General features: G+C 59.4%; 2 protein-coding genes across 7 annotated transcripts in view; one reads left to right on the top strand and one right to left on the bottom strand.

Annotated features, from left to right (window-relative positions):
• The first annotated feature begins 3,586 nt into the window (after positions 1-3,586).
• On the top strand, positions 3,587-21,438 carry TDRP (testis development related protein). Its single transcript, XM_080661767.1, has 3 exons — positions 3,587-3,836; positions 18,685-18,782; positions 19,516-21,438. Exons 1-3 carry the CDS (start codon positions 3,732-3,734, stop codon positions 19,856-19,858), a joined length of 546 nt encoding a protein of 181 aa, XP_080517893.1. The 5' UTR covers positions 3,587-3,731; the 3' UTR covers positions 19,859-21,438.
• A 1,393-nt stretch (positions 21,439-22,831) lies between these two features.
• The window catches only part of FBXO25 (F-box protein 25), a 33,368-nt gene continuing 28,704 nt past the window's right edge, over positions 22,832-27,495 (bottom strand). For 3 of the 6 annotated variants that reach the window (XM_080661761.1, XM_080661765.1, XM_080661762.1), the window contains 3 exons: positions 26,607-26,750; positions 24,777-24,803; positions 22,832-23,992 (listed from right to left, as the gene is read on the bottom strand). In XM_080661761.1, the coding sequence (XP_080517887.1) occupies positions 23,903-23,992; positions 24,777-24,803; positions 26,607-26,750 (261 nt within the window). In that variant the 3' untranslated portion in view covers positions 22,832-23,902. The remainder of the gene's footprint in view (positions 23,993-24,776; positions 24,804-26,606; positions 26,751-27,495) is intronic. The other 3 variants (XM_080661766.1, XM_080661763.1, XM_080661764.1) reach the window with 2 other exon arrangements.

The following is a 27,495-nucleotide window of genomic DNA, read 5'->3' on the forward strand; positions in this document are numbered from 1 at the left end:
CTAGAGTTTCTAGCGCGGCCAGTGTGGCTCAGTGGTTGAGCATTGTCCCATGCACCAAGAGGTCACTGGTTGACTCCCCGTCAGGGCACATGCCCGGTTCCTGGTTCCTGGTTCCATCCCCAGCAGGGGGCGTGCAGGAGGCAGCAGGTCAATGATTCTCTCTCTGATGTTTCTTCTATCTCTCCCGTCTTCTTCCTCTCCCTCTAAAATCAATGAAAACCGCCCTGACCGGTTTGGCTCAGTGGATAGAGCGTCGGCCTGCGGACTGAAAGGTCCCGGGTTCGATTCCAGTCGAGGGCATGTACCTTGGTTGCCGGCACATCCCCAGTAGGAGGTGTGCAGGAGGCAGCTGATCAATGTTTCTCTCTCATCCATGTTTCTGACTTTCTATCCCTCTCCCTTCCTCTCTGTAAAAAATCAATAAAATATATTTAAAATAAAATAAAATCAATGAAAACCATTTTTTCAAAAGTTTGAGTTTCTATACCAGTGAATGTTCCGGGGCTCTATTAGCCAATAAGGGCAAATCAGGCTAAAATTCGTAGCTTCTTCCTACAAAGGTTCAGTAAGCAGGAGGGCCTTCAACCACATCCAGAAACAAAGTCTGTAAGGGTTTGTAGCATCTCTTTCAAACTTCAACAAGCATCACTTAATTTTACAAAATTCACACGCGAATGAACAATGGTATGATTTCTAGAAATCATGAGAAGTGCTTCTCAGAATTCCAGAATGCTTGAAGACAACCCCCCACCCCCCGCCGAGATAAAGCAAAATGTCTTTTTAAATTTAGCTTTTTGACATAGTGAGCGTGGCTTTCTTCTTCCAGAGTGTCCTGGATCGGCAGGAGGTTACCGTTTCATTTACTATGGAAAATTTGGGAGCACAGAAAGGTGGCTGTGCCCCTCGGAAGGGAGGCCAGGGGCCTGGGCACGCCCTGTGCTGTCGGCGGAATGGCGAGGCCCAAGCTGAAGTGTCTGCCTTGCTTCTCCCTGCCGTTTGCATCCTGGCTGTGCTTTGGAACCTGTTTCACGGGGCTTTGCTGCATCAGCGTTTGACAGTGGACCCTGGGTACCAGCTCAGGAAACCCATGTGTGGGTAGCGTGTGTGGTAACCACTGCCCGTCCATGTATCCAGTCCACGAGCCTTTGAAGGCCAGAAGCTAAGCCTGTTTGACCTGGTTTGAAATGACGTGTCGACGCACATTTTTAACGTCCTTATACATGGCTGTGAAGGAGGCGTTCTTACATTTACTTTCTGCCGGACAGAGTATTTTTCATAGGTGCGTTCTGTGGTTTTCATGAGTTTGTCCTATTTGTGCCTGGGGGGTCCAGAGCTGTTTGGGGTCCTGGTATGCTTATCTCAGGATCCTGTGACTCGCTGAGAATGTAGGATGTCTGGCTTCCCACGTGCCTGACCTCTGGATAAAGCTTGGCTAATCCCACCCAGCTCCGGGGCCCCGCGCCTGTCACCGCTGATGGGCGCTGGGCTTCTGCAGGCCACAGACAAACTCAGAGCCTCTTTTCAGTTTCAAAGTTTCACTGCTGATCACTTCGGAGTAAAACCCAAAAGGTACATTTGATTTTTTGATTTTTATAGTAGCAGTGAGGTTATAAATACTTAGGAGAAATGTGCACAGAGCTGTCCAGTGCTGGGATCTCTTTATACATTTTTACATTTTACTTGAATGCTCAAGTAAACACATGAATATAGAGTTAGTGTGAAAATACAAGCAGTACCGAAGTATGTCAGGTAAAAGCTTCTCTGTAGAAGTTCGTTTGCTTGGCGGGGGGGGGGGGGGTATGCATATTAAAATCTGATAGATACTCCGAAATGGATCCAATTTGCCTCCAACAGTTTCTTTTTTTTCTTTAAGATTTTTTATTGTTGTGGGTTTTTTTTGGGGGGGGGAGAGTTGGGGAGAGGAAGGGAGGAGAGAAATATGGATGTGAGAGCGAAACATCCATCAGCTGCCTCCTGGGGACGGAGCCTGCACCCCATGCACGCGCCCTGAGCAGGAATCACACCGGCAGCCGTCCACAGGGTGACCCCAGCCAGCTGAGCCGCACCAGCCAGGCTCTGGGCAGACACTGGATCCAGGCGTCCTCAAACTACGGCCCGCGGGCCACATGCGGCCCGCCGAGGACATGGATCCGGCCCGCCGGGTGCCGCTGCCTGTCCTGCTTAGCAGCCGACGCATCCCGGGCCCGCAGTGCGCATAGGAATTTGTTCATAGTTGTTTTTTTTTAAACTATAGTCCGGCCCTCCCACGGTCTGAGGGACAGGGAACTGGCCCCCTGTTTAAAAAGTTTGAGGACCCCTGGCAGACATCCTTACCACTTTGGCAGGTGGGGAAGAGGCGTTTCATGTTCATTTGCATTTTTCTGATTATAACGGAGGTGAATGTCCTTTTGTATTTTATTGTTCAGCTCTTTCCTGAGACAGGAAATAAGTCATTTTGTGCTTTAAGGGGGCTCGAGGTGTGTCTCCTGCTCAGAGGCTTGGTGAGCAGGAAGAGGACCCACTGCTTCAGGTGGGGTGCAGGCTGGGGTCCCCCAGTTCACTGACAGGAGTGTACCCTTAGCTAGAAAAGCACCAACTACAGACTCAGATTCCCGTGGGGCGCGTCTCACCTGCGTTTGGATACAAACCCCTCAGAACGGGTTACACTTTCTTTCGCCCCAGGAGGGCGGCCCTGCGCGGCAGCCTCGGGAGGGCGGGACCGGGCCGCTGGGTTCCAAGGTGGCTGGTGTCCGTCAGGCCGGGCCCGGTGTGGAACGTGGACACTTACAAAGCCCCTCCGTTTCCCCTCCTAGGTCTGGACACAGGCCACCCACCGAGGAGGGCCGAGCCTGGGTCGCAGATGCTGGTCCCTGGGGCGCACCTGCCGGCCTGGCTTTCGGGGGCTCCCCCGCCCCTGCAGGTGCCCATCCCCCACGTCCCCCCTCCCAGACACCAGAAGCCCCTCGCTCAGGGGGGAGGCGCTGCGCACGGGACCGCAGACCCAGCCCCGCCGGTTGGCGGGACGGCTGCCTGTCGGGGCGCGGGCGCCGCGGGACACCTGCGGATGCACCCAGGCCCTGCGTGCGGGTGGACTTGGCTCCAAGGACACGGGGTCACCGGCCTGCGAGGCTCGGTACGTTCCAGCGACCGCTTCCCCAGCCCCTGGAGCCCCCGCCCCGAGCCGGCTGTGGGCATGCGCACTGGCCCTCCCCGCGGCCCGCGGACGTTGCCATGGAGACCGGAACCTGAGTGCCCGCCCCCCGCGCCAGCGCCCGGTGGACGTGGCCGCGCCCCACGCCAGGGTGAGGGGTCGACTTGGGTGGGGGCGGGGAGGCGGTGGGGGCGGGGCCTCGTCCTGGGTGGCCCGGTAGGGGCGGGGCCTGGCAGGGGGCGGGGTCCCCGAGTGGGGGTGGGGGCGGGGGCGGCCTGGCCGGGGATCTGCCGGGTTGGGTTCGGGTCCGGGATGGTCCTTGGGGCGCGGGGGCCGGGGCCGGGGCAGTGGGCGGGGACCCCATCCCGAGTGGAGGTGGGGACCGGAGGTGGGTCGGGTGCCTGATGGAGGAGGGGGCGCAGGGCGGGTCCGGGTCCCGGAGGGTGATGTGGCCCCGCCCGACCGTCCCCGCCCCCTCGCCGCGTCCGGGCCTCGCTGGAGCCGCCGCCCGAGCTTCCAAGCGCTGCCGGCCGGCCGGAGAGGGGCGCACAGACCCGCGGACGCCGGACCCGGACCGAGCATGTGGAAGCTGAGCCGCAGCCGGGTGCTTCTGGACGAGCCACCCGAGGAGGAGGACGGACTGCGGGGGGAGCCGCCGCCCGCCGCGGACGCCAGCGGCGCGCAGGTGGGGGGCGCGCAGGTGGGGGGCGCGCAGGTGGGGGGCGCGCAGGTGGGGGGCGCGCAGGTGGGGGGCGCGCAGGTGGGGGGCGCGCAGGTGGGGGGCGCGCAGGTGGGGGGCGCGCAGGTGGGGGGCGCGCAGGTGGGGGGCGCGCAGGTGGGGGGCGCGCAGGTGAGGCCAGGGCTGCGTAGACAGTGGCGCGCAAGTGAGGTTGCGCCGGAGGGCGGCACGCGGGAATCGGGGCGCACAGGTAGCGGTGCGCAGGTGCGGCCTGGGCCCCGCGGCCCGTTAGGATGCCCAGGCGTGTCCCGGGTCGCCGCCATCGTCTGTGTTGAGCACCCCACGCGGGGTCGGGAACGCGATACAGGTGACAGGGCACCTGGGACGGGGCGCGTGGCCGTGGCCTCCTTGTTGAGGTGGAGGCCACCCAGGACTTAGCAAGTCCCCCCCCACACGGGACGGAATCGCGGGCAGGTCCCGGTCCCCGGAGGCGGTGCCCGCCGCCCGTCCGCCCGCCGGTGGAGACCAGAAAGCGCTCCGCGACCCCAGCTACGTGCCAAGTGGGCGAAACACTTGTTTGGATAAACAGCCGTTTCCTTTCCTCAAACCTTTGATTGCCTGGAGGAAGGAGGCCGGTGACCTTTCTACGGAAAACGGAGACACCGGCCCTGCAGGTTCGAGACACGCTTGGAATGCTCAGAATTTGTTAATTAGAAAGGATCCCAGGTGGATCGTGCGTGCGGTGCGTGCGCTCCCTCCCCCCCGCCCCCCACTTTCTTTTTCCGATGCGTGTTCGCGTGTTCACTGCTTGGGCCGCGGAATTCAGGTCAGCAATGCAGTGCTCCCTCGCTCTCTCTTTTGGAGGTGGTCAGAAAGTTACTTTTTGTTACACGTTTGCAAACTGCTGGTAAAACTGTTCTGGAAGTGTCCCTCGGGACTTGGAAATAGTTCGGGGATAGTTTCTATGAATCAGTGAATCTGATTAAGCCTTTAGTTACGGTTCTGTCTGAGCTTCTTCCAGAAGTTACTTTTTGGCCGTGCCGACCTGAGTTTTTATTTTTTTAAATCTCAAAATCGTCGGGTTCCTCTAAACAGCAGCTCTCTTAAGTAGAATGATGAGAATGTATTTGCGGTGACGGAGTTACAGTCCAAGTAACTATTGTTGATTGACGATGAGCAGGATCTTTAAACATCTTTAAAGTTTTGGATGAACTTTAAAATTTTAAATTGATCCTGTGTTCTGCCTCCATTTCTCCTGATGAATCCTACAACCTGTGTTTTTTTCCCCTCTGGTTTTATTCTGAACATTTTCTTACATAAGAAAACGTTGGAAGAATAGGAGCTTGAACAGCAACATGGATTCAGCCATTAGTAACGTTGTTGCTTTTCTGATTCTCTAGTTTACAAGTTGGTGTCTGCATCCTTCTGTTAACTGTGTGTTTTTGTGTGGGTTTTAACAGGTTATTATTTTTATATGCTTTTATTAATTTTAGAAAGGGAGGGAGAGGGGAGAGAGACACATCGGTGATGAGAATCATTGATCAGCTGTCGCCTGCACGCGCCCTACTGGAGATCAAGCTCACAACCTGGGCATGTGTCCTGGCTGGGAATTGAACCCTGACCTCCTGGTTCATGGGTCAAGCTCAGCCACCGAGCCACACTGGCTGGGCTTAAGTTATTTTTTTAGGGACCCAGCGACATTGAGTGGAAAGGACTGACTTCCCATCTCCGTTATGTCCCCAAATGCACAGCCCCGGCTCTATCAGCACCCCATTCCAGGGAGCTGCAGGCCCTCAGCACAGGGCCCTCCGACCTGTCCTACAGATTGCAACCAATGTAACATGAAACGTGTCCAAGGTCATGGTGTCACCTAGTCCCACTGCCCTGGAACCCTCCTCATTCCGCTTACTCATGCTCCCTCTCCACCCCTGGCGCCCCGATCAGTTGACTGCCTCCATGGCTCTGCCGTTTCCAAAAAGCCTTAGGTTTGGGAAATGGCAGTGAGAGGCCTTTTCAGCCTGGCTGCTGTCGCTCAGTCACACGCACTAAGTTTCCGCCACGCCTTTTCGGGTCTGAGAGCGCCTTCCTTTTTAGCTGAATAATATCCCGTCCCCTGGCGGGACCACAGGTTACCCATCCCACGCAGAAGGGCATCTCGGTCGCTTTCACCTTTTCACAGTTTTGCATGAAGCTGCTAGCATCTGTGTGCAGGCTTTGTACGGACATAAGTTTTTTTTTTCTTTTTTATAGTTTATTGATTTTAGAGAAGAAGGAAGAGGGAGAGAGAGATAGAGATAGAAACATCAATGATGAGAGAGAATCATTGATTGGCTGCCTCCTGCACGCCCACCACTGGGGACCACGCCCGCAACCCAGGCATGTGCCCTTGGCCGGAATCGAACCCGGGACCCCTCAGTCCACAGGCTGACGCTCTATCCACTGAGCCAAACCAGCCAGGGCCGGACATAAGTTTTTAACTTGGATGGAGCGCAGTTGCCGGGTCGCGTGGTGAGAGCGGGTTTAGTGTTGTGGGACACCCCCACACTGTCTTTCTCCGCGGCTGCGCCCCCTTCCTGCCGCCCGCGTCCTCCCGCTGGGGGCGGGGTCAGTGCGGGCCCACGGGGGTCTCTCCCACAGGGAGCAGGGTCCCCTGGGGCTTTCGGTTGCATGTCCTGATGCCGTGGGACGTGGGGCATCTTTCCACGCGCTTCCCTCTTCTTTGGTGACGTGTCTGTTACGGCCGGTGGCCCGTTTTTAATAAAACTACCGACTTCCGTTTTTTTATTGTGGAGGTTTAAGGGTTCTTTGCGTGTTTTGAACAACAGTGCATTATCAGGCGTGTCTTCCCCAAATATTCCCTCCTGTGGCTTGTCTTTTTCATCTCTTGACGGTGTCCTTTTCAGAGCAGAAGTGTCTAATTTTAGTAAAGTACAGGTTGTCAATGATTTCTTTCATGGATTGTGTCTTGGTGCCCGAGCCATTGCCACCACCAAAGCCATGTGGATCTGTCCCTGTGCCTTCTAGGAGTGAGACTCGACTGGGTGGTTTTTACATCGCTTCATTAAGGGCATCTATAGTTTAATGGGTTGAAGAAACTTTGCTATAGAGAAACAGATTTTTATTTTTTTACTCTAAAATTATTTTCATTCCTTCTGGAGGCTTGGTCTTTATCCCAAAGCCAGTTTCTGTTAGAATTAAATTAGACAATTCACGGCAAGTCTACCATGAAACTCCTGCCTACAGGTTTGTATTTTGAAGTTGAAAGGAGTAGGAATTAGCGGTGAGAAGGATGCACCGGATGCGTTTCTCTGTCCTCGCCTCGCCTCCCGGCCCCGTGCCCAGGCGGTCAGCTGTGCCGTGGAGCCACTTCGTCGTGTTCTGGAAAGGTGTTCAGTTTGCGCTCAGATGTGCGTGTTGAGCTCCACACAGCGGTAATCAGCTGTTTTTTAAAAAAGAAAAAGTAGCTTAATGTGCAGTTCTAATAAGTTAGAAATGCGAGGCATGTGGAACCATGATTTGGATTAAGGAACACATCATTGTTCCTAAAATAGTTTTCACACTGAAAATAAATTTCCCTGGGCTTCTCCTTGAACTTTTTTCTAAAGTGAATTTGCACCATATATATATATATATATATATATTTTTTTTTTCTTTTTATTGATGTCAGAGAGGAAGGGAGAGGGAGAGAGAGAAACATCAATGATGAGAGAAAATCATTGATCAGGTAGCCTCCTGCACACCCCCTATTGGGGATCGAGCCTGCAACCTGGGCATGTGCCCTTGACTGGAATCGAACCCAGGACCCTTCAGTCCACAGGTCGACGCTCTATCCACTGAGCTACACCAGCCAGGGCTGTTGAGCTTTTCCTTTGTCATGAACACACATCTATTTGTATTACAGTAAAACAGTGAGGTTAGAAAGTGAAACATCCATTGCGATCTATATTATAAAAAGCAAGCAGCCGTAATGCCGTGACGCCATAATGACCAAAGACCGGTCACCAGGAGATGCATGGAGCATCTCTTGGTCCCTCCCCACCCTCCACCCGCCCCCAACCCGTGAGCCACTCTCGGCAGCAAGGCAGGGCTCACGGCTCACGTGGCGTGGCCCACAGACTCCGATCACAGCAAGGCTGGCAGCCAGCGGGCGGGCAGGCAGGGTGGCGGGTGGGTGGGCTCCGTGAGGCGGGTGTGGTGAGGCACACGTGGGTGGGTGGGACTGGGAGCTCGGCGAGGCGCGAGCGGGTGGGCGGGGCTGTGTGATTTTGCGCGCTGGGCTTCTAGCTGTTTAATAATAAGGAGAGACTAACAAGGTTCAACGAGCCCTCACTTCAGCCCCGGTGGCCGTCAGTGCCAGCTGTCTCCTGGGGCCTCCCCCGGGCCTCACCTCTGCCGCAGGTTCCGTGGGGCCTCGGCGGGGCCATGAGGTGCCAGGCGGTTTGCCATGGGGCCGATGGGCTGTGGGGGCCGATGGGCTGCGGGGGCCGATGGGCTGCGGGGCCCAGGCTGAATGAGGTGGCCGATGGGCTGCGGGGCCCCGGGCATGCGTGGGGACTGAGCCAGCAGCTACACCAATGCCCCTGAAACAAGCCTCGGTGAACTCTGGGCACAGGTTCATGTTACCATTTTAAAAGGCGTAGAGATACTCACGGGCATTTCCCGAAAACGCCCAGGCAAAGTCACGTGCTCCTCAACCTGCTTTGGCGATCGGAAGGGCCCGGGTGGGGAACCTTCTTGTGGGCGACAGGCTCAGCCTCGGGGGCTCGGAGTGCGTGCGGCTGAGGTTAGTGAGGGGTGCGGGGTGCGGGGTGCGGGGTGGGGTGGGGGGTGGGGTGGGGGGTAGGGATGGGGTCAGCTGGACGGTGGATGCTCCACCTGAGTCAGAGAACCAGCCCTTGGAGGCCTGCATCTTGGGGTGGGCGGTGGGGTGCGGGCTTTCCAGGAGAATGAGACTCGAGCAACACTCACCACTGGCTTCTTCCCACTGAGCTGGGGGCGGCCGTAGTGCTTCTTCGCGCGTGTGTGCGTATGTGCATGTGTGTGTGTGCGTGTGCGTGTGTGTGTTTGTGTGTGTGTGTGTGTGTGTTTGTGTGTGTGCATGCCGTGTAGTGCTCCCTCGTACGGATACACAGACTTTAGGAAACTTCCCCTGTGGGGACGTGAGCAGGGCAGTTCTGGTTTCATTACAACCTGCGCCTAAGCCAGCTGTGGGCAAACTATGGCCCGCGGGCCGGATCCGGCTGTTCTATCCGGTTCTCTTGCTCTCCCCTCCGCTCCTTTACTTTGAATTTATATTAGTTCACACAAACACTCCATCCATGCTTTTGTTCCGGCCCTCCGGTCCAGTTTAAGAACCCATGGTGGCCCTCGAGTCAAAAAGTTTGCCCACCCCTGCCATTGCCCGACCCTGAGCAGACGTTTCCGGAAGTGGAGCCGCGGTCCGTGGCGTGTCCCTGGGTCACTGGTCGCCGTCTCAGTGGCCCCTGCGGGCCGGACCGACACCTCCCAGCAGGCTGCCCACACGGACGCGCCGGGTCCCTGCGGAATCTGAGGGGTGATGGGACGGGGCATCGCACGTGGGTCACTTTTCAGGTGTTTGCAGTCCTGATGAAGACCGGGAACCCCCCCAGCCGGTGTCACCCTCAGGTGGATGGCACTGTACCACAGCCATGCATCGCCCTAGCCGGTGTGGCTCAGTGGGTAGCGCGCCGGCCTGCAGACTGCAGGGTCCCGGGTTCAATTCCGGTCGAGGGCACGTACCTGGGTTGCAGGCTTCTCCCCGCCCCTGGCCCTGGTGGGGGCTCGTGCAGGAGGCAGCCCATCGATGTGTTTCTCCCACGTCGATGTTTCTCTCTGTCTCTCCCTCTCTCTTCCACTCGCCCTAAAAATCGGTGGGAAAATATCCTGGGGTGAGGAGTAAAAGGTGAGGAGAAAGAGACCTGGCATCGCTCCCGGGAAAGCGCAGCTGGGAGTCAGGCGTGGCGGGTGGGCCTGTGGGCCCTGATGGAGCCATGCCTCGGTCCCTGCGAGCCTGACCCTGTGCGAGCGGCACCTGGCCCAGCCCCTCACGTGAACCGGGGGAGGGATGCGCCAACACGGACGCCTGTCGTCTGCGGTGCGGGGCATCGCAGCAGTCCTGGTAGATGCAGGGACAGGGCAGGCGGCGGGGATGTGGAGGCACGCAGCGGCCGGCCGTGACGCAGGCACTCGGGCCTGGCCAGTCTCCACTGGCGGCCCTGAGAGCGTCCTTGGCTCCTGGTGACTCGGCCAGGGGTGCCGTGAGGGGTGGTGACGTGGTTCTGAACACCAGGACAAGTGGAGTCCAACGACGTCCCCAGCCTCCTGCCTGCACATCTCCGGCAGCACTTAGAGAGCTCTTCCTTTAAAACCCTCCCCGGGTGTTTCCCAGGGACTCCTAGCGATACTGGGAGGGGGGGGGTGGGAGGGAGAAGGAGGGGGAGAGGGAGGGAGGAGGAACATCCGTGTGAGAGAGACACATCTATTGGTTGCCTTCCGCTCACGCCCCGCCGGGGCTGGGACTCTGCAACCAGGGTACGTGCTCTTGACCGGGAATCACACCGGTGACTCTTCAGTCCGATCAGCGATTCTGCCTCGTCATTGATGTTTCTCTCTCTCTCCCTCTTCCTTTCTCTCTGAAATGAATAAAAACATATTTTAAAAAAGAAAAGAAAAACCCGTGGCTCCGCATCATCACGCGTGGACGGAGCACAGCGTTGTGTACAGGCGTCCTGTCGGGCGAAGGGGAGGCAGGGCCGGCCCTGGCCGCTGAAGGCGCCCGAGTCCGATTCCGAGAGCTGGCGGCTTACGGCAGGAACTGGACCCGCAGCGGCCGCCGCGGGCCATTGCAGAGCCGCACGGTGACCCGGGACAGATACCGGCCACCTGGTTCTCTGTGGGCTTTGTGGTTCTCCGTGGTTCTCCATGTGCTCTGTAGTTCTCCGTGGTTCTCCGTGATTCTCCTTGGGCTCCGTGGTTCTCCATGGGCTCCGTGATTCTCCGTGGGCTCCGTGATTCTCTGTGGTTCTCCATGGGCTCCGTGATTCTCTGTGGTTCTCTGTGGGCTCCGTGATTCTCTGTGGTTCTCCGTGGGCTCCGTGGTTCTCAATGGGCTCTGTGATTCTCTGTGGTTCTCCATGGGCTCTGTGATTCTCTGTGGTTCTCCGTGGTTCTCCGTGGGCTCCATGATTCTCTGTGGGTTTTGTGATTCTCCGTGGTTCTCCGTGGGCTCCGTGGTTCTCCATGGGCTTCATGGTTCTCCATGGGCTTCGTGGTTCTCCAGGGGCTTTGTGATTCTCCGTGGGCTCCGTGATTCTCCGTGGGCTCCGTGGGCTCCGTGATTCTCCGTGATTCTCCATGGGCTTTGTGATTCTCTGTGATTCTCCGTGGGCTTTGTGATTCTCCGTGGGCTCCGTGATTCTCCGTGGGCTCTGTGATTCTCCGTGGGCTCCGTGATTCTCTGTGGGCTCCATGGTTCTCCGTGGGCTCCGTGATCCTCCGTGGGCTCTCTGATCCTCCGTGGGCTCTCTGATTCTCCGTGGGCTCTGTGATTCTCCGTGGGCTCTCTGATTCTCCGTGGGCTCCATGGTTCTCCGTGGGCTCTCTGATTCTCCGTGGGCTCTGTGATTCTCCGTGGGCTCTCTGATTCTCCGTGGGCTCCGTGGTTCTCCGTGGGCTCTCTGATTCTCCGTGGGCTCTCTGATTCTCCGTGGGCTCTGTGATTCTCCGTGGGCTCTCTGATTCTCCGTGGGCTCTCTGATTCTCCGTGGGCTCTGTGATTCTCCGTGGGCTCTCTGATTCTCCGTGGGCTCTCTGATTCTCCGTGGGCTCTGTGATTCTCCGTGGGCTCTCTGATTCTCCGTGGGCTCCGTGATCCTCCGTGGGCTCTCTGATCCTCCGTGGGCTCTCTGATTCTCCGTGGGCTCTGTGATTCTCCGTGGGCTCTCTGATTCTCCGTGGGCTCCATGGTTCTCCATGGGCTCTCTGATTCTCCGTGGGCTCTCTGATTCTCCGTGGGCTCTGTGATTCTCCGTGGGCTCTCTGATTCTCCGTGGGCTCCGTGGTTCTCCGTGGGCTCTCTGATTCTCCGTGGGCTCTCTGATTCTCCGTGGGCTCCGTGATTCTCCGTGGGCTCCGTGATTCTCCCTGGGTTCTGTGATTCTCCGTGGGCTCCGTGATTCTCCCTGGGTTCTGTGATTCTCCGTGGGCTCCGTGATCCTCCGTGGGCTCCGTGATCCTCCGTGGGCTCTGTGATTCTCCGTGGGCTCTCTGATTCTCCGTGGGCTCTCTGATTCTCCGTGGGCTCCGTGATTCTCCGTGGGCTCCGTGATTCTCCGTGGGCTCCGTGGTTCTCCGTGGGCTCCGTGATTCTCCGTGGGCTCCGTGGTTCTCCGTGGGCCCCCTGTTTGGGAATTCACCCCAGTCCAGGGCTGGGGAGCCTTCTTGTCTTCGCAGCCGTGAGGCCCACGTCCGGCCGAGGTTGCGTGTGCCGGGCCCATGGTGTCAGCCGTCACACTGGCCGCGTCTTGTTTGCGGTCTCGCCTCTGTGTGGTTCGAGTTTAGTGCTTTTTGGTGCTGACGCTGCTGTTTCGAACGATCCGGGTTAGTGCCCACGCCTGGCTCCCCCAGGAGGAGACCGGTGTGTCCGGTGGAGAAAGTGCGCCGGGCGGGCTGAGCAGCAATACGGTGCCTGTGCATAAACACGTGTGACACAGGTTAGGATTGACTGATGAACACGTATGACCGGGGCTCACAGTCCCTGCCCTGTGTTTCCCGTGGGAGCAGCAATTCAGGGCTTGTTAATTCCGTGTCCCCGTGACTCCCACAGCGCCGCCTCCTCCCGTGGACTCACCCCCATTTCACACGGGAGGGCCTGCGGGAAGGTAGAAGGGCTTCGTGACGTCATGGGGCCGCTCACAGTTGGAATCCGCGTTTCTCTGAGTTTAGAATTTGGGCACACTGTTTCTCCAACGCCACAGGTCATGGATTTGCCACATCCTTTTTCTGTATTTTTCAAATATTGACATTTTGTCTTACAAAAATCCAGGCCCCCACGGCCAGTGCCTGAGAAAAGCGTTGACAAAACTGTGTTTCGGCTCAGACTCCAGTACAGCAGCCGCCGCCGTGCGCTTTCACGGTTGCGTGCGTGCTGGAACGGGGAGCGTGTTGGGGGAGCCGCCCTGCGGGGGGCCGCCCCCTGGATCAGGAAGTGGTGTGTGAGCGTGCGAGCCTGCCTTCCGCCCCCTTTTCACCTGGACTCCGAGGGGCCTCTGGGCTGTCCTTCGGGGACGAACGGACCGAGGAAGGGCTGTGTGCGGAAGGGGCTCTCCCAGGACACGAGGCGCAGAGAGAACCTTCCATGGGCTTCCGCAGTGGGTGGCGTGTCTCTGTCTGAAATAGTTCTAGCAAAAGGAAGTTCCTGTGTTTTGGCGTCTAGTTGACAAAGGAATGGATTGTGTCTCTTCACTGGGATTTTTCAGGTTCTTAGACACCGACATTTTAAGCATCTTTGTCCCTCTGGCTGCTGGGAGGTGCCCAGACTGGGTGCCTGAACCACGGAGCGCTCTCTCTCTCTCTCTCTCTCTCTCTCTCTCTCTCCTCCTTCCTCCTTGTCTGGGAGGTGCCCAAACTGAGTGCCTGAACCACCCCAGCTGTGGGGGGACCTCTCACGCTGCAGGCTCCTCACAGGGCCCCGCCTGGGACACGGGCCGGGCCCCGCCTGGGACACGGGTTGCTCTCTGCCTGGGACACGGGCCGGGCTCCACCTGGGACACGGGCTGGGCTCGCTGCCTTCAGAAGGTGCTGATCGCCCTCGGGAGGGCTCCACCTCATGACCTTCTCACCTCCACAGGCCCGGCCTCCTCCTGCATCACCTTGGGGGGGGGGGCAGGGTTTAAACAGGTGGATTTGGGGGGACACAGATGCACCACGGCAGCCTTGTAGACCGTGAAGAGCAAGGTTTCTCGGAGTTTTGCGGGAGTTTTGCGGGAGGGCCGGCATGAGGAACCCGTTGTGGAAGCCATCAACGCGGACCGGCACGCGTGAGCCTGCACGGGGCGGTGAGCGCGTTCACGGATCCGTGCTTTGCATTCTTGCGGGCAAGAGCAGCACAGGGGCACGTGCACCCAGGAAGGCGGGCGGGCTGCGTGCTGGCCCCCCGTCGCCAAGTGGTGTGGTTGTGGGTTGTTTTTGTTTGCTTGTTTTGTGAGTCCTCACTCGGGGATATTTTCCCATTGATTTTTTTTTTTTTAATATATTTTATTGATTTTTTACAGAGAGGAAGGAAGAGGGACAGAGAGCTAGAAACATCGATGAGAGAGACACATCGATCAGCTGCCTCTTGCACACCTCCTACTGGGGATGTGCCCGCAACCAAGTTACGTGCCCTTGACCGGAATCGAACCTGGGACCTTTCAGTCCGCAGGCCGACGCTCTATCCACTGAGCCAAACCGGTTTTGGCTTCCCATTGATTTTTAGAGAGAGTGGAAGGGGGAGAGGGAGGAGGATGGACGAGGAGGGAGGAAGGGGGGGAGAGAGAGAGAGAGAGAGAGAGAGAGACATCAACATCAAGTGGTTGCCTCCCACACGTGCCCAACCAGGGCAGGGGTTGGACCTGCAGCCCAGGTACACACCGTTGACTGGGAATCGAACCCTTGACCCTTCGGTGCACAGGCCAGCGCTCTAACCACTGAGCAGCCCGGCCAGGGCTGTGGGTTTTATTTCAGGTCAGTGCAGTTCCCCACGTGTCGATGCGTGTGTTCCTGTCAGGCGTGCAAGGTTCTAGGAAGGTTATCGTGTATATTGGCCCATCAATTGAATACGAAGTCGTCATGAAAGAGCTTAATTTTCACGTTGGCTGGAGAATCTGCTGTGGGAGGTAAAGACTCCGTTTCCTACGCTGCCCGGTCCTGCTGTGAGTAAGTCAGTATACAGCTTGCCATTTAGCTTTCCGACGGGCATTTTAGAAGGACGCGAGGCAGACGTTTTTCCGGGGAGACCATGGAAGATGCGCGTCAAGGCTCCACACGGCTTGTTCAGTCCGGCTGAGACGGGGCCGAGCGCGAGCAGCTCCCTCGCCGAGTCTCTGAGCACCGGCTCCTGCTGCGTTCGAGGGCGGAGGGCACCGAGGCTCCCAGAGATAGGGCGCAGGATGGAGAGAGGTTAACTCAGGTCACCGGGGAGACGCCCGGGAGTAACAGTCCCGTGAGGCTGACCTGACCTCCTCCCCCCGACAGGGTGTGGGTGGGAACCCGGCCCTGTGCCTACGAGGTCAGGGGAGCGGGTGGGACATCCACCGGGACTCCCCCTCCCACCCTGCTCGGGCTCAGGACTCCATAAACACGTCATTGCTGCCTCCGGGGCTGCAACAGGGGAAAGAGCCCTGGCCGGTGTTGCTCAGTGGTTAGAGCGTTGGCCTGCGGCCTGAAGGGTCCCAGGTTTGATTCTGGTCAAGGGCACAGGCCCAGGTTGTGACAGGGCTTGATCCCCAGTGGGGGGTGTGCAGGAGGCAGCCGATCCACGATTCTCTCATCACTGATGTTTCTCTCTCTCTTTCTCTCTAAATTCAATAAAAATATGTATTTTTTTAAAAAGGGGAAAGAAAACCAGAGAGAAAAAGGACTCAGCGGCTGCAGCAGGTGGAGGGAACCGGGGAGCCGAGGGCGTGCGAGGCCAGTCCGTTCCCCGAGGCCGCCACAGGGCTCACAGCCCGAGGGCGCCTGGCAGCGGAGGGGAGGCAGCAGGCAAGGCCCAGGCTCCGCTCCCCCGGGCAGGGCAGTGCGATCTCGCTGCCTGGAACCTGTTCAGACAGCCGATCGGCAAAGAGCCCTTTGTGCTCCTGAGGCCGCCGCCGCCCGCGGGACCAGGTCCGGTGCGAGCCGCCTGTCTGCTGACACATTAAAATTGCAGAGGCACCCGAGCCGGGGACTGAGCCGCCTCTGTTTCCCCCACAAACACGGGGACACTTTCCACATCAAAGTCTCCTGTTCCCTCACGTTTTGCTCTTTCGTCTGTTTGGCCTTTTCTGTGGTTTCACACAACGTTTCACGTTGAGGAGATCGGATTTTCATTGTTAGGTTTGGCTGTTGCTTTTTCAAATTCACAAAGAGCCATAGTGTTTGTGATTGAAAGAAGCAGCGCCCCCCGCCCCCCGCGATTCTGCTCGGCAGTTATCCCGGGGCCTCTCCTCCCCGGTAGCAGGAATGGCTGAGGGTGACTGTTGGGTGGTTCTGGGGTTTAGAGAGAAGATGGGAACCTTGCGGAGCAGGTGACCAGAGAACCAAGTGCCGGCGTGTAAGGGGCGGTGGGTCAGGACCGGCGCGCGTGGTTAGCCAGTACCAAGCGGGGTCCGTCGGGGGGGAGTGCGGTCCGTGCTGCGCGTGTGGAATGCACAGCGTCGCCTTAGCGGCCAGTCCCCCACGGAGGAGCAGCCTGGCTGCCTGCGGGACAGACAGGACGCTGCCCCGCCCAGGAGGGGCCTGCGGAGCCCTCCCTCCCGGCTCCGGCTTTAGTCTCTGGATGGTGACCCGTTGGTCCCTGTGTTGGACGTCATCAACGTGCTGTCCGACGGGTATTTTAAACGTGCTTTCCGCGGGGGGAAGGAGGGCTGCCCCCTTCACGTGGCCTCTGCAGCACGTGTGCCCGGCGGGTGGCTGTGGCCCCTGAGCGGACAGATGGACGGCTGGGCCCAGGCGGCGGGCGCCCTCCCGCCCAGGGGCTCCCTCCTGCTGGCACGTCCTCCTTGGGGCTCTGGGTCGGGGGGGCCTCCACTCCCCGCTGGGCTGGCCAAGGCGGGCAGCCTGGCAGGTCTCAGCTGACCCAGCCTGGGATCAGGTTCCACAGGTGACCAGCCTCCTGCACGGCTGGAACTCTCTAGACTCGGTGTGCACGTCAGCCTGGGTGAGCTCTCACCTGCAGAGTGGGCAGGCAGAGCGCCGGGCTGTGCGGGACCTCACGGCAGCCTCGCCGGCCTGGCTCACCGCTCCCTCCTCTGCCTGCGAGAAGCCCATCCCCAGGGCTCCAGGCCCAGCGGACAGGCACCCGGCCCTCGGCCCTCGGCCCTCGGTCCTCGGCCCTGGTTGTCACCGCATCACCCCGGGGCACCGGCTGTGCTCTTGGTTGGGGATCTCAGTCCCTCACGCCCCTCAGACAGACACTCTGGAGTCCCAGGTGCCGGCCTAGGACGCGGCCGACCTTGCGGAGGGGTTAAGAGGGGTTAAGGGGTTAAGCAGCCTGTGCTAAGCGCTGCTGTTCGGTGGGGTCTGGACGGGAGGGTGGGGGCACAGGGACGGCCAGGAGCCAGGCGCGCTCCCTCCTCCTTTGCGGTCCTTCCTGCTTCTCAGGTCCTGGTGTCCTGTTTCCATTTGTCACCCTCAGGTCATGTGGCTGCTCTCGCTCTGGTGAAGGCTGTGCTTTGATCGTTGCTGGAGCAGGGGCACCGGCCGGGGACGCAGGCCGGAGCTTTGTCACAGGCACGAGAGTGCCACACGGCTTCCGGCCGTGGGTGGCCGTCGGCATGGCTCCCGGGCTGCTCAGACCCATCGGCGTGGACCCCGGGCTGCTCAGAGGGAGGGTTGGCGGGTCCTTGCAGGGCACGGGGCACGGGACTGGCACACCCCATCTGCCAGGTCCTCGTCCATCCGGGACCCCACTGTCGCGAGCCTGGCCCCAGGGATGGCCTCCGGGTTAGCTTTTGGGGACGACGTTGAGCTCTCACCCCGTCCCTGGGTGGCCCTGGGTGGCCCTGGGTGGCCCTGGGTGGCCGCAGGAGCCTGACACACACCCTCAGTTCCCTTTCCTTTCATGTTGCAACAGGAACATTTCAGAGTTCTGTAAGCGAGGTCTGCCCCTCGGGAGCCGCCCTCTGCTCCCCTCCCCTCCCCTCAGCTCCCCTGATGAGAGAGAGACCACCCACAGAGTGAGTGGGACTCCGGGTGTGGGATGGGCGGGAGTCTCTCTGCTTTCCCGGCCCTGCTCTGACAGCGCGTGCCTCTGGGTCTGAGAGGCTGGGCATTGGCACAGGATGCACCCCGACTGCAGAACCGGGGCCCCAGGATGAACAATAGGCCTTCCCTCCTCTGCAGCCATCCGTGGGGATGGCGAGGCCTCTGACCTGCAGGGACCCATCCTGGGGTCACAGCTCAGCCACCCCACAGGGGGAGGGCAGGGTGAAGATGGGCAGACGGATGGTCACCGCAGTGGCTGTCCTCACAATGGGACGGCGGAGGTCGCCTGCCGCTGAGGGAGGAGGAGCCACCACCCCCGGGGACGGGGCGCAGCTTCTCTCCCAGGCCCAGCTTCTCCCCCAGGGCCCAGCTCCTCTCCCAGGTCCCAGCTCCTCTCCCAGGGCCCAGCTCCTCTCCCAGGGCCCAGCTCCTCTCCCCCAGGCCCAGCTTCTCCCCCAGGCCCAGCTTCTCCCCCAGGTCCAGCTTCTCCCCCAGGTCCCAGCTCCTCTCTCCCAGGGCCCAGCTTCTCCCCCAGGCCCAGCTTCTCCCCCAGGTCCAGCTTCTCTCCCAGGCCCAGCTCCTCTCCCCCAGGCCCAGCTTCTCCCCCAGGTCCCAGCTTCTCTCCCAGGCCCAGCTTCTCTCCCAGGCCCAGCTTCTCCCCCAGGCCCAGCTCCTCTCCCAGGCCCAGCTTCTCTCTCAGGGCCCAGCTTCTCTCCCAGGCCCAGCTTCTCCCCCAGGCCCAGCTTCTCCCCCAGGGCCCAGCTTCTCCCCCAGGGCCCAGCTTCTCTCCCAGGCCCAGCTTCTCTCCCAGGCCCAGCTCCACAGATTTGTTAAAAACCCGATCTGTGTACTTGCTGCCAGCCTGACCTCTTCCTGACCTTTGTTGGTGCAGGGAGCAGGTTTCCGAGGTTGGAAGGAAGTGACTTCGCTGTTTAATGACGACGACGAGCAGCACCTGCTGGGAAGATACAAATCTCCCAAGTCCAGGGGGTAAGTCCCTGCGGGAGGAGGGGGACGCGGTCGGCAGGCCAGGCCAGGCCCCAGTGGGTGCCCCCCTCATCGCGGCCCCCCCCCCCCGTCATGTGGGACAGCAGGGCCAGTCCGGTGACATCGAGGGCTCCTCCCCTAGTGAGGAAGGTGCGGAGGGCTCCCTGGATGTCTGGAGACGACGGGGCGCTGCGGGAAGGCCAGGAGGCAGCTGAGCCCGGCAGGTGGAGGAGCGTGGAAGCTGCAGACCAGCGCCCACCTGAGCCCCGAGCCCCAAGCCCAGAGCTGCCTCGCTTCACGGGCGGGTGTCGTGGTGACCACCTTCTTCCCGGGGGGGGCGGGTCCTGCACGTCAGTCCCCTGGGCATTGTCTCCCAGGGCCCAGTGTGCTGGCTGGGTCCTCGGGACCCCGTGGGTTAAAAGGAATTCTCCCCGATTGGGGTCTGGGCCCTGGGTCCCTGCCGCCGACTGCCAGGCACGTGAGCACCAGGCGTGTCTCCTGAGAACCGGCCCGTGCGCACGTCCACGTGTGGGTCTGAGACGCGGCCTCACGAGTGTCAGCAACAACACGTGGGGACGAATTCTCCCTCATTGACTTTGCTGTTTCAAGTTTTACATATTGATTGGCGTTAGCTTCCCACACAGCTTAGATGGTTTTAGAAAAAGAAACTTTATTTACAAAATGGACCGAATCTGAGGCCCCTGCGTCACCCAAACCCAACTCCTTTGTCCCACAGAACCAGCTTACGGTTGAAAGAAGAGCTGAAGACAGAGAAGAAGTCTGGGTTTTGGGACAATCTGGTTTTAAAGCCGAACATCCAGTCCAAGAAGCCCGACGAGATCGAGGGCTGGGAGCCCCCGAAGCTTGCTCTCGAAGACGTGGCGGCCGAGTCGGGCCCCCTGAGTGACCAGGCGTCCCGGCCGGGCTGGGAGGAGGGGGCCAAGGGCTCCGGCAAGTACACCAGCCTGGCCGGCCCGGGGGGCAGCTCGCGCTGGAGCCTGCGCTCGGCCGGGAAGCTGGTCAGCATCCGGCGCCAGAGCCGCGGCCACCTGACCGATAAGTGGGAGGAGCTCGAGTGACCGGGGCTCCGCCCGCCAGCGTTTCCACAGCAGAATTTGCCTCACGTTGCGGCTCTGGCGCCTGCCATTCCGAGTCTGTTTGCTGTATCAGGTGTTGTAATAGCCTATCAAGTTGTTAGTCTTTCCAGGTTAAAGAGGGGGGAGGCCACTCTGCCCACATTTCATCTCACACACTGGTCAGGAGTTTCCAAACACTGTGACCGCCTCCGGCAGACACGCCACGCCACGCCACGCCACGCCACGCCCGTGTCTGCGTGTTTGACCTGACCTGGGGCTGCAGTTTCGGATGCTGCCCCACAGGTACCAACAGCACGTCCCCGCCGTCCTCAGCTGCATCCGTGTGCTGCATGACGCGGTGACTCCTGCTGCCAGGATGGACACGGCCAGCCAGGGTGCAGCGAGTCTGGCCAAGGCCGCGTCAGGTCGTGTTTATCCTGGAACATCAAACTTTTTCTCAAATTAAAAAAATCTGTCAGCAAATCAAATTCTAGAGAAGCGAATGCTGCCTGCCGTCAGCAGAGACCCCCCGCCCCCGCCCCCACCCCCTCCCCCACCCCCTGCGGTGGGTGGAGACGGCGCTGCGTGTGTTGAGGTTTGATTTCTACTGCTGGGCTTTTAAGTATCGATCTGTATTTTCTTCTAAAAACCTGTCGTGCTTTTTGATTACAGATTACAGAAAACCCTCAAGTGTGGGTCACTGTTAGTCACCTGATACCGTCATTTTGCTTGGAAGCCGTTAACTTGCTCATGACAGGGCTGCAACGTAGAAAACACTGGAAGTGCCTCCTTCTACAATGCCCACGGCGTCTTCAAAACGAGATGCTGGGGGGATGCTGTGGGACCCCTAAGGGCTGCGTCAGCTGCCATGCGGGTGCTTTGTCCTTGGCCCCGGACAGCTGTCCCGCGTGCCGCCCGTGTCCAGCCGGGGCTGGTTTGAAGGACCAGGCATCGTTTTTCGCCACAAGAACCTCTGGCTGCACTGCATCCTCGGGAGGAACGTCCCAGCTGCTCAGGGCTCACGGTGCTGCTCCACGGGAGGGGGCTCGGTCACTCCTGGGACCGGCCGCACGCCCCGCGCCTGGTGTGTCAGAGCGTGTCTGTCTGTCTGTCTGTCGAGCATCTGTCTGTTCACCCATCTGTGTTTTTCAGGAGAACAAGAAGTCTACTTGACGGAGCCTGGGCACAGACGTGCTTTAAGTGGTGCTGGGGCTGAGCCAGGCGTGGGTCGGGTGGGGACTGTAAACCACACGTTGATCTGCAAACATTTATGCAAATGAGATGTTCTGTTGTATGGGATTCAGTGAAAATGGCTGTGGGTCTTAATATAGGTATTTATTGGTGTGCCTCAGGAGAAAAATAATCTACCAAAGCGATTATTTGTGCACAGGTCGAGAGAAATTAGGTTTGGTTTGGGGGGTCTTGTTTGAATTCTGTGTACAGACAGCTGTGCGAAGAATGAGGTGTCTGCTCCTTCTACTAATGTTTTAGTATTTTTAATACAAAAGTGATGGCTGCAGAGAAGGTCAAATCCATCCTTAATGCTGAGGTTTTAAGAAATAAAAGTTATCGTTTATATCGTCCCTCATCGTTGGCCTGTCCTTGGCGCTCACTGAAGTCACTGCTCACTCACCTCAGTCCCGGGGCCGATGGACACGCCTCTCACACTTAAACCCTGTTGTAAAATGCAAACTACATGTAGGTGTTTCATAAATAAAGGACCGACATGGTCCTGAGCCCTCGGGTGTGAGCTGCCTCGCTGCTGGCTGCGGGTTTTTGAATCAGTTGTTCCGGGAGTTGGAGACTTGAGCTGCCTCCCAGCTCTGGCTGAGAAACAAGGAACATACCAGTGGGGTGTCCTGTCACAGCAGAGGCCGGGGCGGGGGGCGGGGGCTGGGGGGGGGAGGGGGACACTGCAGGGATGGGAGAGTTGTGGAGCCATTTCCATGACAACAGTGACATCCCTAGGAAGCTAGTCTGTGCCCTGTGAAAGGAGTGGGAGCTAGGAAAGCTGCAGGAGGCGCTAACCAGATGGGCACTGACTTCCCACCCCTGCCAGCTGCCCAGGTAGCAGGCCAAGCTGCCCCTGGAGTCACCATCCTGGTCCCTGCAGCAGGGAGAGCTGGGGGACCCCCGCGGCTCCAGGCAGGCACCCACTCAGCACAGGCAGGGGCTCTGATCTTACAGGAGGAAGCCCTGTGTCCCCCGGGGACTCTGAGGGGCTGGACAACCATTTCAATGAAAAGTGCCATTAGCGTGCGCGAGGCAGCGGTCAACAACTCATCATTAATGTTTCCATTTCTCTCTTACTCTCTCTAATAAAAATACACTTTAAAATAAATACTATTTTAGCCCACCCGGTGTGGCTCAGTGGTTGAGCGTCGACCTGTGAAGCAGGGGTCCTGGCTCAATTCCCCGTCAGGGCACATGCTACGGGCTTGATCCCCAGTGTGGGGCGTGCAGGAGGCCGTGATCAATGATTCGCATCATTGGTGTTTCTCTCCCTCCCCTTCCTCTCTGAAACCAGTTTTAACAGTGCAACTTAGATGACGTAACTATTTTCGAGAAAGCTGACCCACCAGGAAGGGGAGTGACAGGAAACACATTTGCGCTGAGGTTCCGAGGATCTTTCTTTAGAGACGAGGGCTTCAGAGGGCTCCCCGCTGCTGCCTTGGCCTGTGGCCACTGGAGCCAGGAACGCTGCTCCCCGAGCCTTCAAAGCTCAGCAGCGAAGCTCAGGAGACCCAGGGGGCCAGGCGGGACTAGGTGAGACCAGGCGGGGCCAGGGCAAGACCAGAGCGCAGCAACCGGAGGCGGGACCCATCCAAGTCACTTCCACGGAGACAGGGACTCCCGGTACGAGGGCAGGGCGCTGCCCTGACATTCACTGTCTCTCGGTGTATGTTTGGAGGAGGGAGGGAGACCATGCTGCCTGGGCCCCCGGCCCTCATGACTCACAGATGAGCACGCAGCATGCCTCACCAGGTGATTTTATGTCACACACTTATACACGTTTTCTAAAATGGACTTGCATTGTTTTGGAAATAAAACCAGCTTTCAAAGGTTTCAAAGGCTTAGATAAGCATGAACTCACTCACTGCGGTCTTGTCCGAGGCAAACCCGAGGAGGGGCAGTAAACATGATTTATTGTCTGGAAAGCAGTTTCCCACGGGCGGCAGGCTGCCCCGCTGCCGCTCGTCACGCTCAGTAGTCATCGTCCCTCCCAGGGCTCCGAGGTCCCAGATGCCGGCGTCTGTCCGAGGGCGCAGGCAGCACGGGGTGCGGCCACACCACTCACACCTCTGCTGGTCACAGACACGGCACAATTCACAACTCAATCGCCAAAGACCAGGACGGACACACAAACATTCCCCTAGCGCAGTGGTCGGCAAACTCATTAGTCAACAGCGCCAAATATCAATAGGACAATGACTGAAATTTCTTTTGAGAGCCGAAAACCAACTTCTGCGCATGGGCCACAAAGTTTCAATCGCACTGTACGTGCGCGCCCGCACGTGGTATTTTGTGGAAGAGCCACACTCAAGGGGCCAAAGAGCCGCATGTGGCTCGCGAGCCGCAGTTTGCCAAACACTGCCCTAGGTCATTTGGTCACAACCAGTGTGGTTAAAATACATCTTAAGAAAAATAAATATTCTGCACCATGTATTTACACGGATTGCTGGTTCTACCCCTCCCCCTCAATTACCCAAAACCTGGAGACATGTGACCATCCAGCACATCATTGCATTAGTGTCAGCTCTGCACAGCAGCGGCGCTCAAAACCCAGGGCTTTTCGGACCGTATTTGTAAGTAGGCAAAGGTGCAAGTTTTCAAATGCTCGGAAGAAAAGAACTTCTTAGAGGAGGAGGCGGACATGATTTCACTGGGTTCCCTGACCCTTCAAAGGTGCACACACACAGCTCGGTGTCCCCGCCCCGAGCAGGAAGTGCAGCTGCTCCGCCGGGCAGCACGTGGTCAGAGGATGCTGGCCGCTCCTGCAGGGGCCTGGGCGCCGGCTCGGAGGCTGGCACGTCGTACGGAGGGGCCTCAGAACTTGAAGAGGTCGATGAAGTGCTGCGGGGACACGGGCGTGAAGCAGCGGTCAGGGTCGGTGGCCGTGCAGGGGTGTCCCGAGTCCTGCAGGAGGAGAGAGTGCCACAGGTCGGTTACCAGCTGCCTAAGCATCCCAGACCCCTCTCTACGCCATGAGCGCCAGGACACCGGCACACACGTGCTCCCAGCGCAGAAACCTCCTGCTCACGTGCTGGACGGACAGCGAGCCCCGAGCTGGCCTGAGCTGGCCCTGCTCAGAGGGGGAGACCCCAGGTTTCTGCGGCCCTCCTCCAGCCATGCTCCCGGCAACGCCCCTGACCACGCCCACGCTCCCCGGACCCTGGCCCACACCCGACCACGCCCACACTTCCCTGGACCATGCCCACGCCCGACCACGCCCACACTTCCCTGGACCATGCCCACGCCCGACCACACCCACGCTCCCCTGGACCACGCCCACGCTCCCCTGGACCACGCCCACGCTCCCCTGGACCACGCCCACGCTCCCCTGCAACTGAAGGCCGGGGATTGTACTTAGCAGGAAAAGCGGGTTTTGCGTGAAAAGACTGAGGAACTTGAGAGAACAAGTTGCCTGCACGTTACAGGCCAGCGCATTCGCTGGGCTTGAGCACCCAGGCGCTGGGTGGTGCCTTCACCTGAAGGAAATGCTGCGGACACCCCTCAAGCTTCCCTGAAGGCTGAGCCTCGCGCTCACGCGCAGGACTCGGGCATTTCCTGCAAACCCTCGCGTGGCGGCTGAAGGAAGCCAGGCCGTGCACCCGGGCAGGCGGGGCTGCGATGGGGTGTCAGGGTGCCCTGGGCGGGCAGGCACGGGGTTAGTCCCGAGCAGGGCGGGAGGTGTGAGTACCTGGAGCAGTAAAGCGAGGCGGCAGTCCTGGCGGTTGAAGACAGGTCGGAGGGAGCGGGAGGGAAAAGGAGAGATTAGAAGGGCGGCTGGTGCGCGCTGTGACAACTGAGGCAGCCCCCGAGCTGGCAGACGCACCTTTCATTCCCCCCAAGCCTCTCGCGGCCCGCCCCCAGGCTGCAGTCCCCGGAAGAGGGGAGCAGAGCCGCCATGACCCGGGAGGGGACACTGAGTGTGCGCCGCAGCTGTCCGGGTCCCATCGGCTCCTGTGGGAACGGCTCCTGTTTGTGCCACCGGCTCCCCGCACCAAGCGCAGGCGGCACTGAAGGGGACCATCGCCCTCGCATCGCTCCACCGGGTCCCCGGCCTGCGGCCCAGCGCGGGCACCGGCAGCGCCTCCTCACTCCGCCCGCTCCCCGGTGCTGGACGCGGCCTGGCAGGCTGGGCTGGACGCGCCACTAAGCGCACCAGCGTTGTGTTTACAGGCACAAGCCAGGCCCCCAAGGGCGGGGCACGCCGCCTTTAGTTTCACCGCTTTTCACCGGTGAGTCTCCCAGGAAACAGGCAAGCTCAGGGCGAAGCGTGGAAAGCACCGCAGGTGAAACGGTTCACGTGGGAAGAAAATAAAAGGGGCTGAAGGGGGCACGTGGAGTTCAGCCCTGAGCACGAGAGCCTGTCCTCAGAGACGTCTGGGAGTAGACAGGAAGGGGGTTCATCAGAGACATCCGGGGGAGAGTAGACAGGAAGGGGGTTCATCAGAGACAGCCGGGGGGAGAGGAGACAGGAAGGGGTTTCGTCAGAGACGTCTGGGGGGGAGACAGGAAGGGGGTCCATCAGAGATGTCCAGGGGGAGAGACAGGAAGGGGTCCATCAGAGACGTCTGGGAGGGAAGACAAGAAGGGGGTCCATCAGAGATGTCCGGGGGGAGAGACAGGAAGGAGGTCCATCAGAGACGTCTGGGGGGGAAGACAGGAAGGGGGTCCATCAGAGATGTCCGGGGGGAGAGACAGGAAGGGGTCCATCAGAGACATCTGGGAGGGAAGACAGGAAGGGGGTCCATCAGACATCTGCGGGGGGTGGGGGGAGTAGATAGGAAGGGGTCCATCAGAGACATCCAGGGGGGAGAGTAGACAGGAAGGGGGTTCATTGAGATGTCTGGGGGGGGGGAGTAGACAGGAAGGGGTCCATCAGAGACGTCTGGGGGGGAAGACAGGAAGGGGGTTCATTGAGATGTCTTGGGGGGGGAGTAGACAGGAAGGGGTCTCGGGAGAAGGGCCCGAAGGTGTCCGGGATGGGAAGTTGCCGTGCCCAGGCACAGGCTCCTCACTGAAGGGCTCGCCTTGATAAGCACCCAGCGTCTGTTAACTTTTGACCAAATAATGGGAAAACGCACGTTTACTCGTGTGTGCAGCTCTGAGAAGAGAAGCTGGGAGGCACGTGGGCAGGCTGCCCGGAAACAGCTGTGGGGGGAGGGGCCGCGGCAGTGGGACGAAGGCCACGTCTGGGGAACAGGTAAGCGAGGCCGTCCTTTCTCAGGCCGAGGGCTTGGGAAGGCCGCCAGCAGGAGCAGCCTCTGCCCAGGAGACCCGAGGGTACTGAAGGGGGTACCTCGGCCTGCCTCCCCTCGACGGATGTGCCCCACACGTCATGTCGCCACAGGAAGGGCTGCCATCCAGGGAAGGCAGTGGCCAAAGGTCGGCTCCTCGTTGCTCGTTGCTCGGATCTGAACCCCAGGGCACTCTGCGCTCCTGAGCCTGCCCTGCCGGCGTCTGGGACGACAGCTTCCTGTTGGCTCACGTCTGCGCTCCCAGAGGAACAAGCCGCCCAGCTCACCTTCCAGAAGAGCGTGCTGCAGTGCCGGCAGAAGAGCAGCGTGTCCCCGTACTGCTCCCGCGTCGGGTAGCACTTCTGCAGCGCGAAGTACATCAGCTTCCACTCCACGTGGCCCTTCTCCGAGAGGATCAGGTGTCTGCAGAACTAGACACACACGCTCCGCTCAGTCAGCAGATGGTGTGCAGAGCGTGATGAGGTGCAAAGCCATTAAGGAGGCAGGTGGCGCGGGAAACACTGAGTTACTGGACTGAAACTACCCGGTTAAATCCAAGGGACTCATCAAAGGAACCGCGTGTCCCTACTATGGGACCCCACGCAGCCGTGACGCAGATTTCTCTCTTCAGATCTGCCCCGACGCCCATGATATGTTGTTCCACTAAAAATAAGTCCAACCCGATGCTGCATACCCGAAACTGCTATGATATCGTATGTCGGCTGCACTCGGAAAGCCAAATGAACAAGGCAGTAAGCCTCACACATCATCTGCCGACATGAGCGAAGGCCTTGAAAAGACATTCTGTGAAGATGTACAAATGGCCAGAGGCCCAGCACCTGCCCTTGGAGTTGGAAGGAGACACGTCACACCCGCCGGGGAGTGGGAATCGCTGCCAGGCAGCACCTGGGCTTTCCACCTGGTCGGCACAGCATGCAGACAAGATGCAGCTGTGGGTGCCAATGCTGACACCCGGCAGGAAACGCTGTGCGGAGGACAGAGCCTCCACAGTGGCCCTTTGGGCCCGAGCTGGTGTGGCTCAGTGGATAGAGCGTCGGCCTGCGGACTGACGGGTCCCAGGTTCAATTCTGGTCAAGGGCACATGCCCGGGTTGTGGGCTCGGTCCCCAGGAGGCAGCCAATCAACGATTCTCTCATCATTGTTGTCGTTGTTTTT

The sequence above is a fragment of the Plecotus auritus genome (genome assembly GCF_963455305.1).
Source record: "Plecotus auritus genome assembly, chromosome: 3".
NCBI classification, from domain to species: Eukaryota; Metazoa; Chordata; class Mammalia; order Chiroptera; family Vespertilionidae; genus Plecotus; species Plecotus auritus.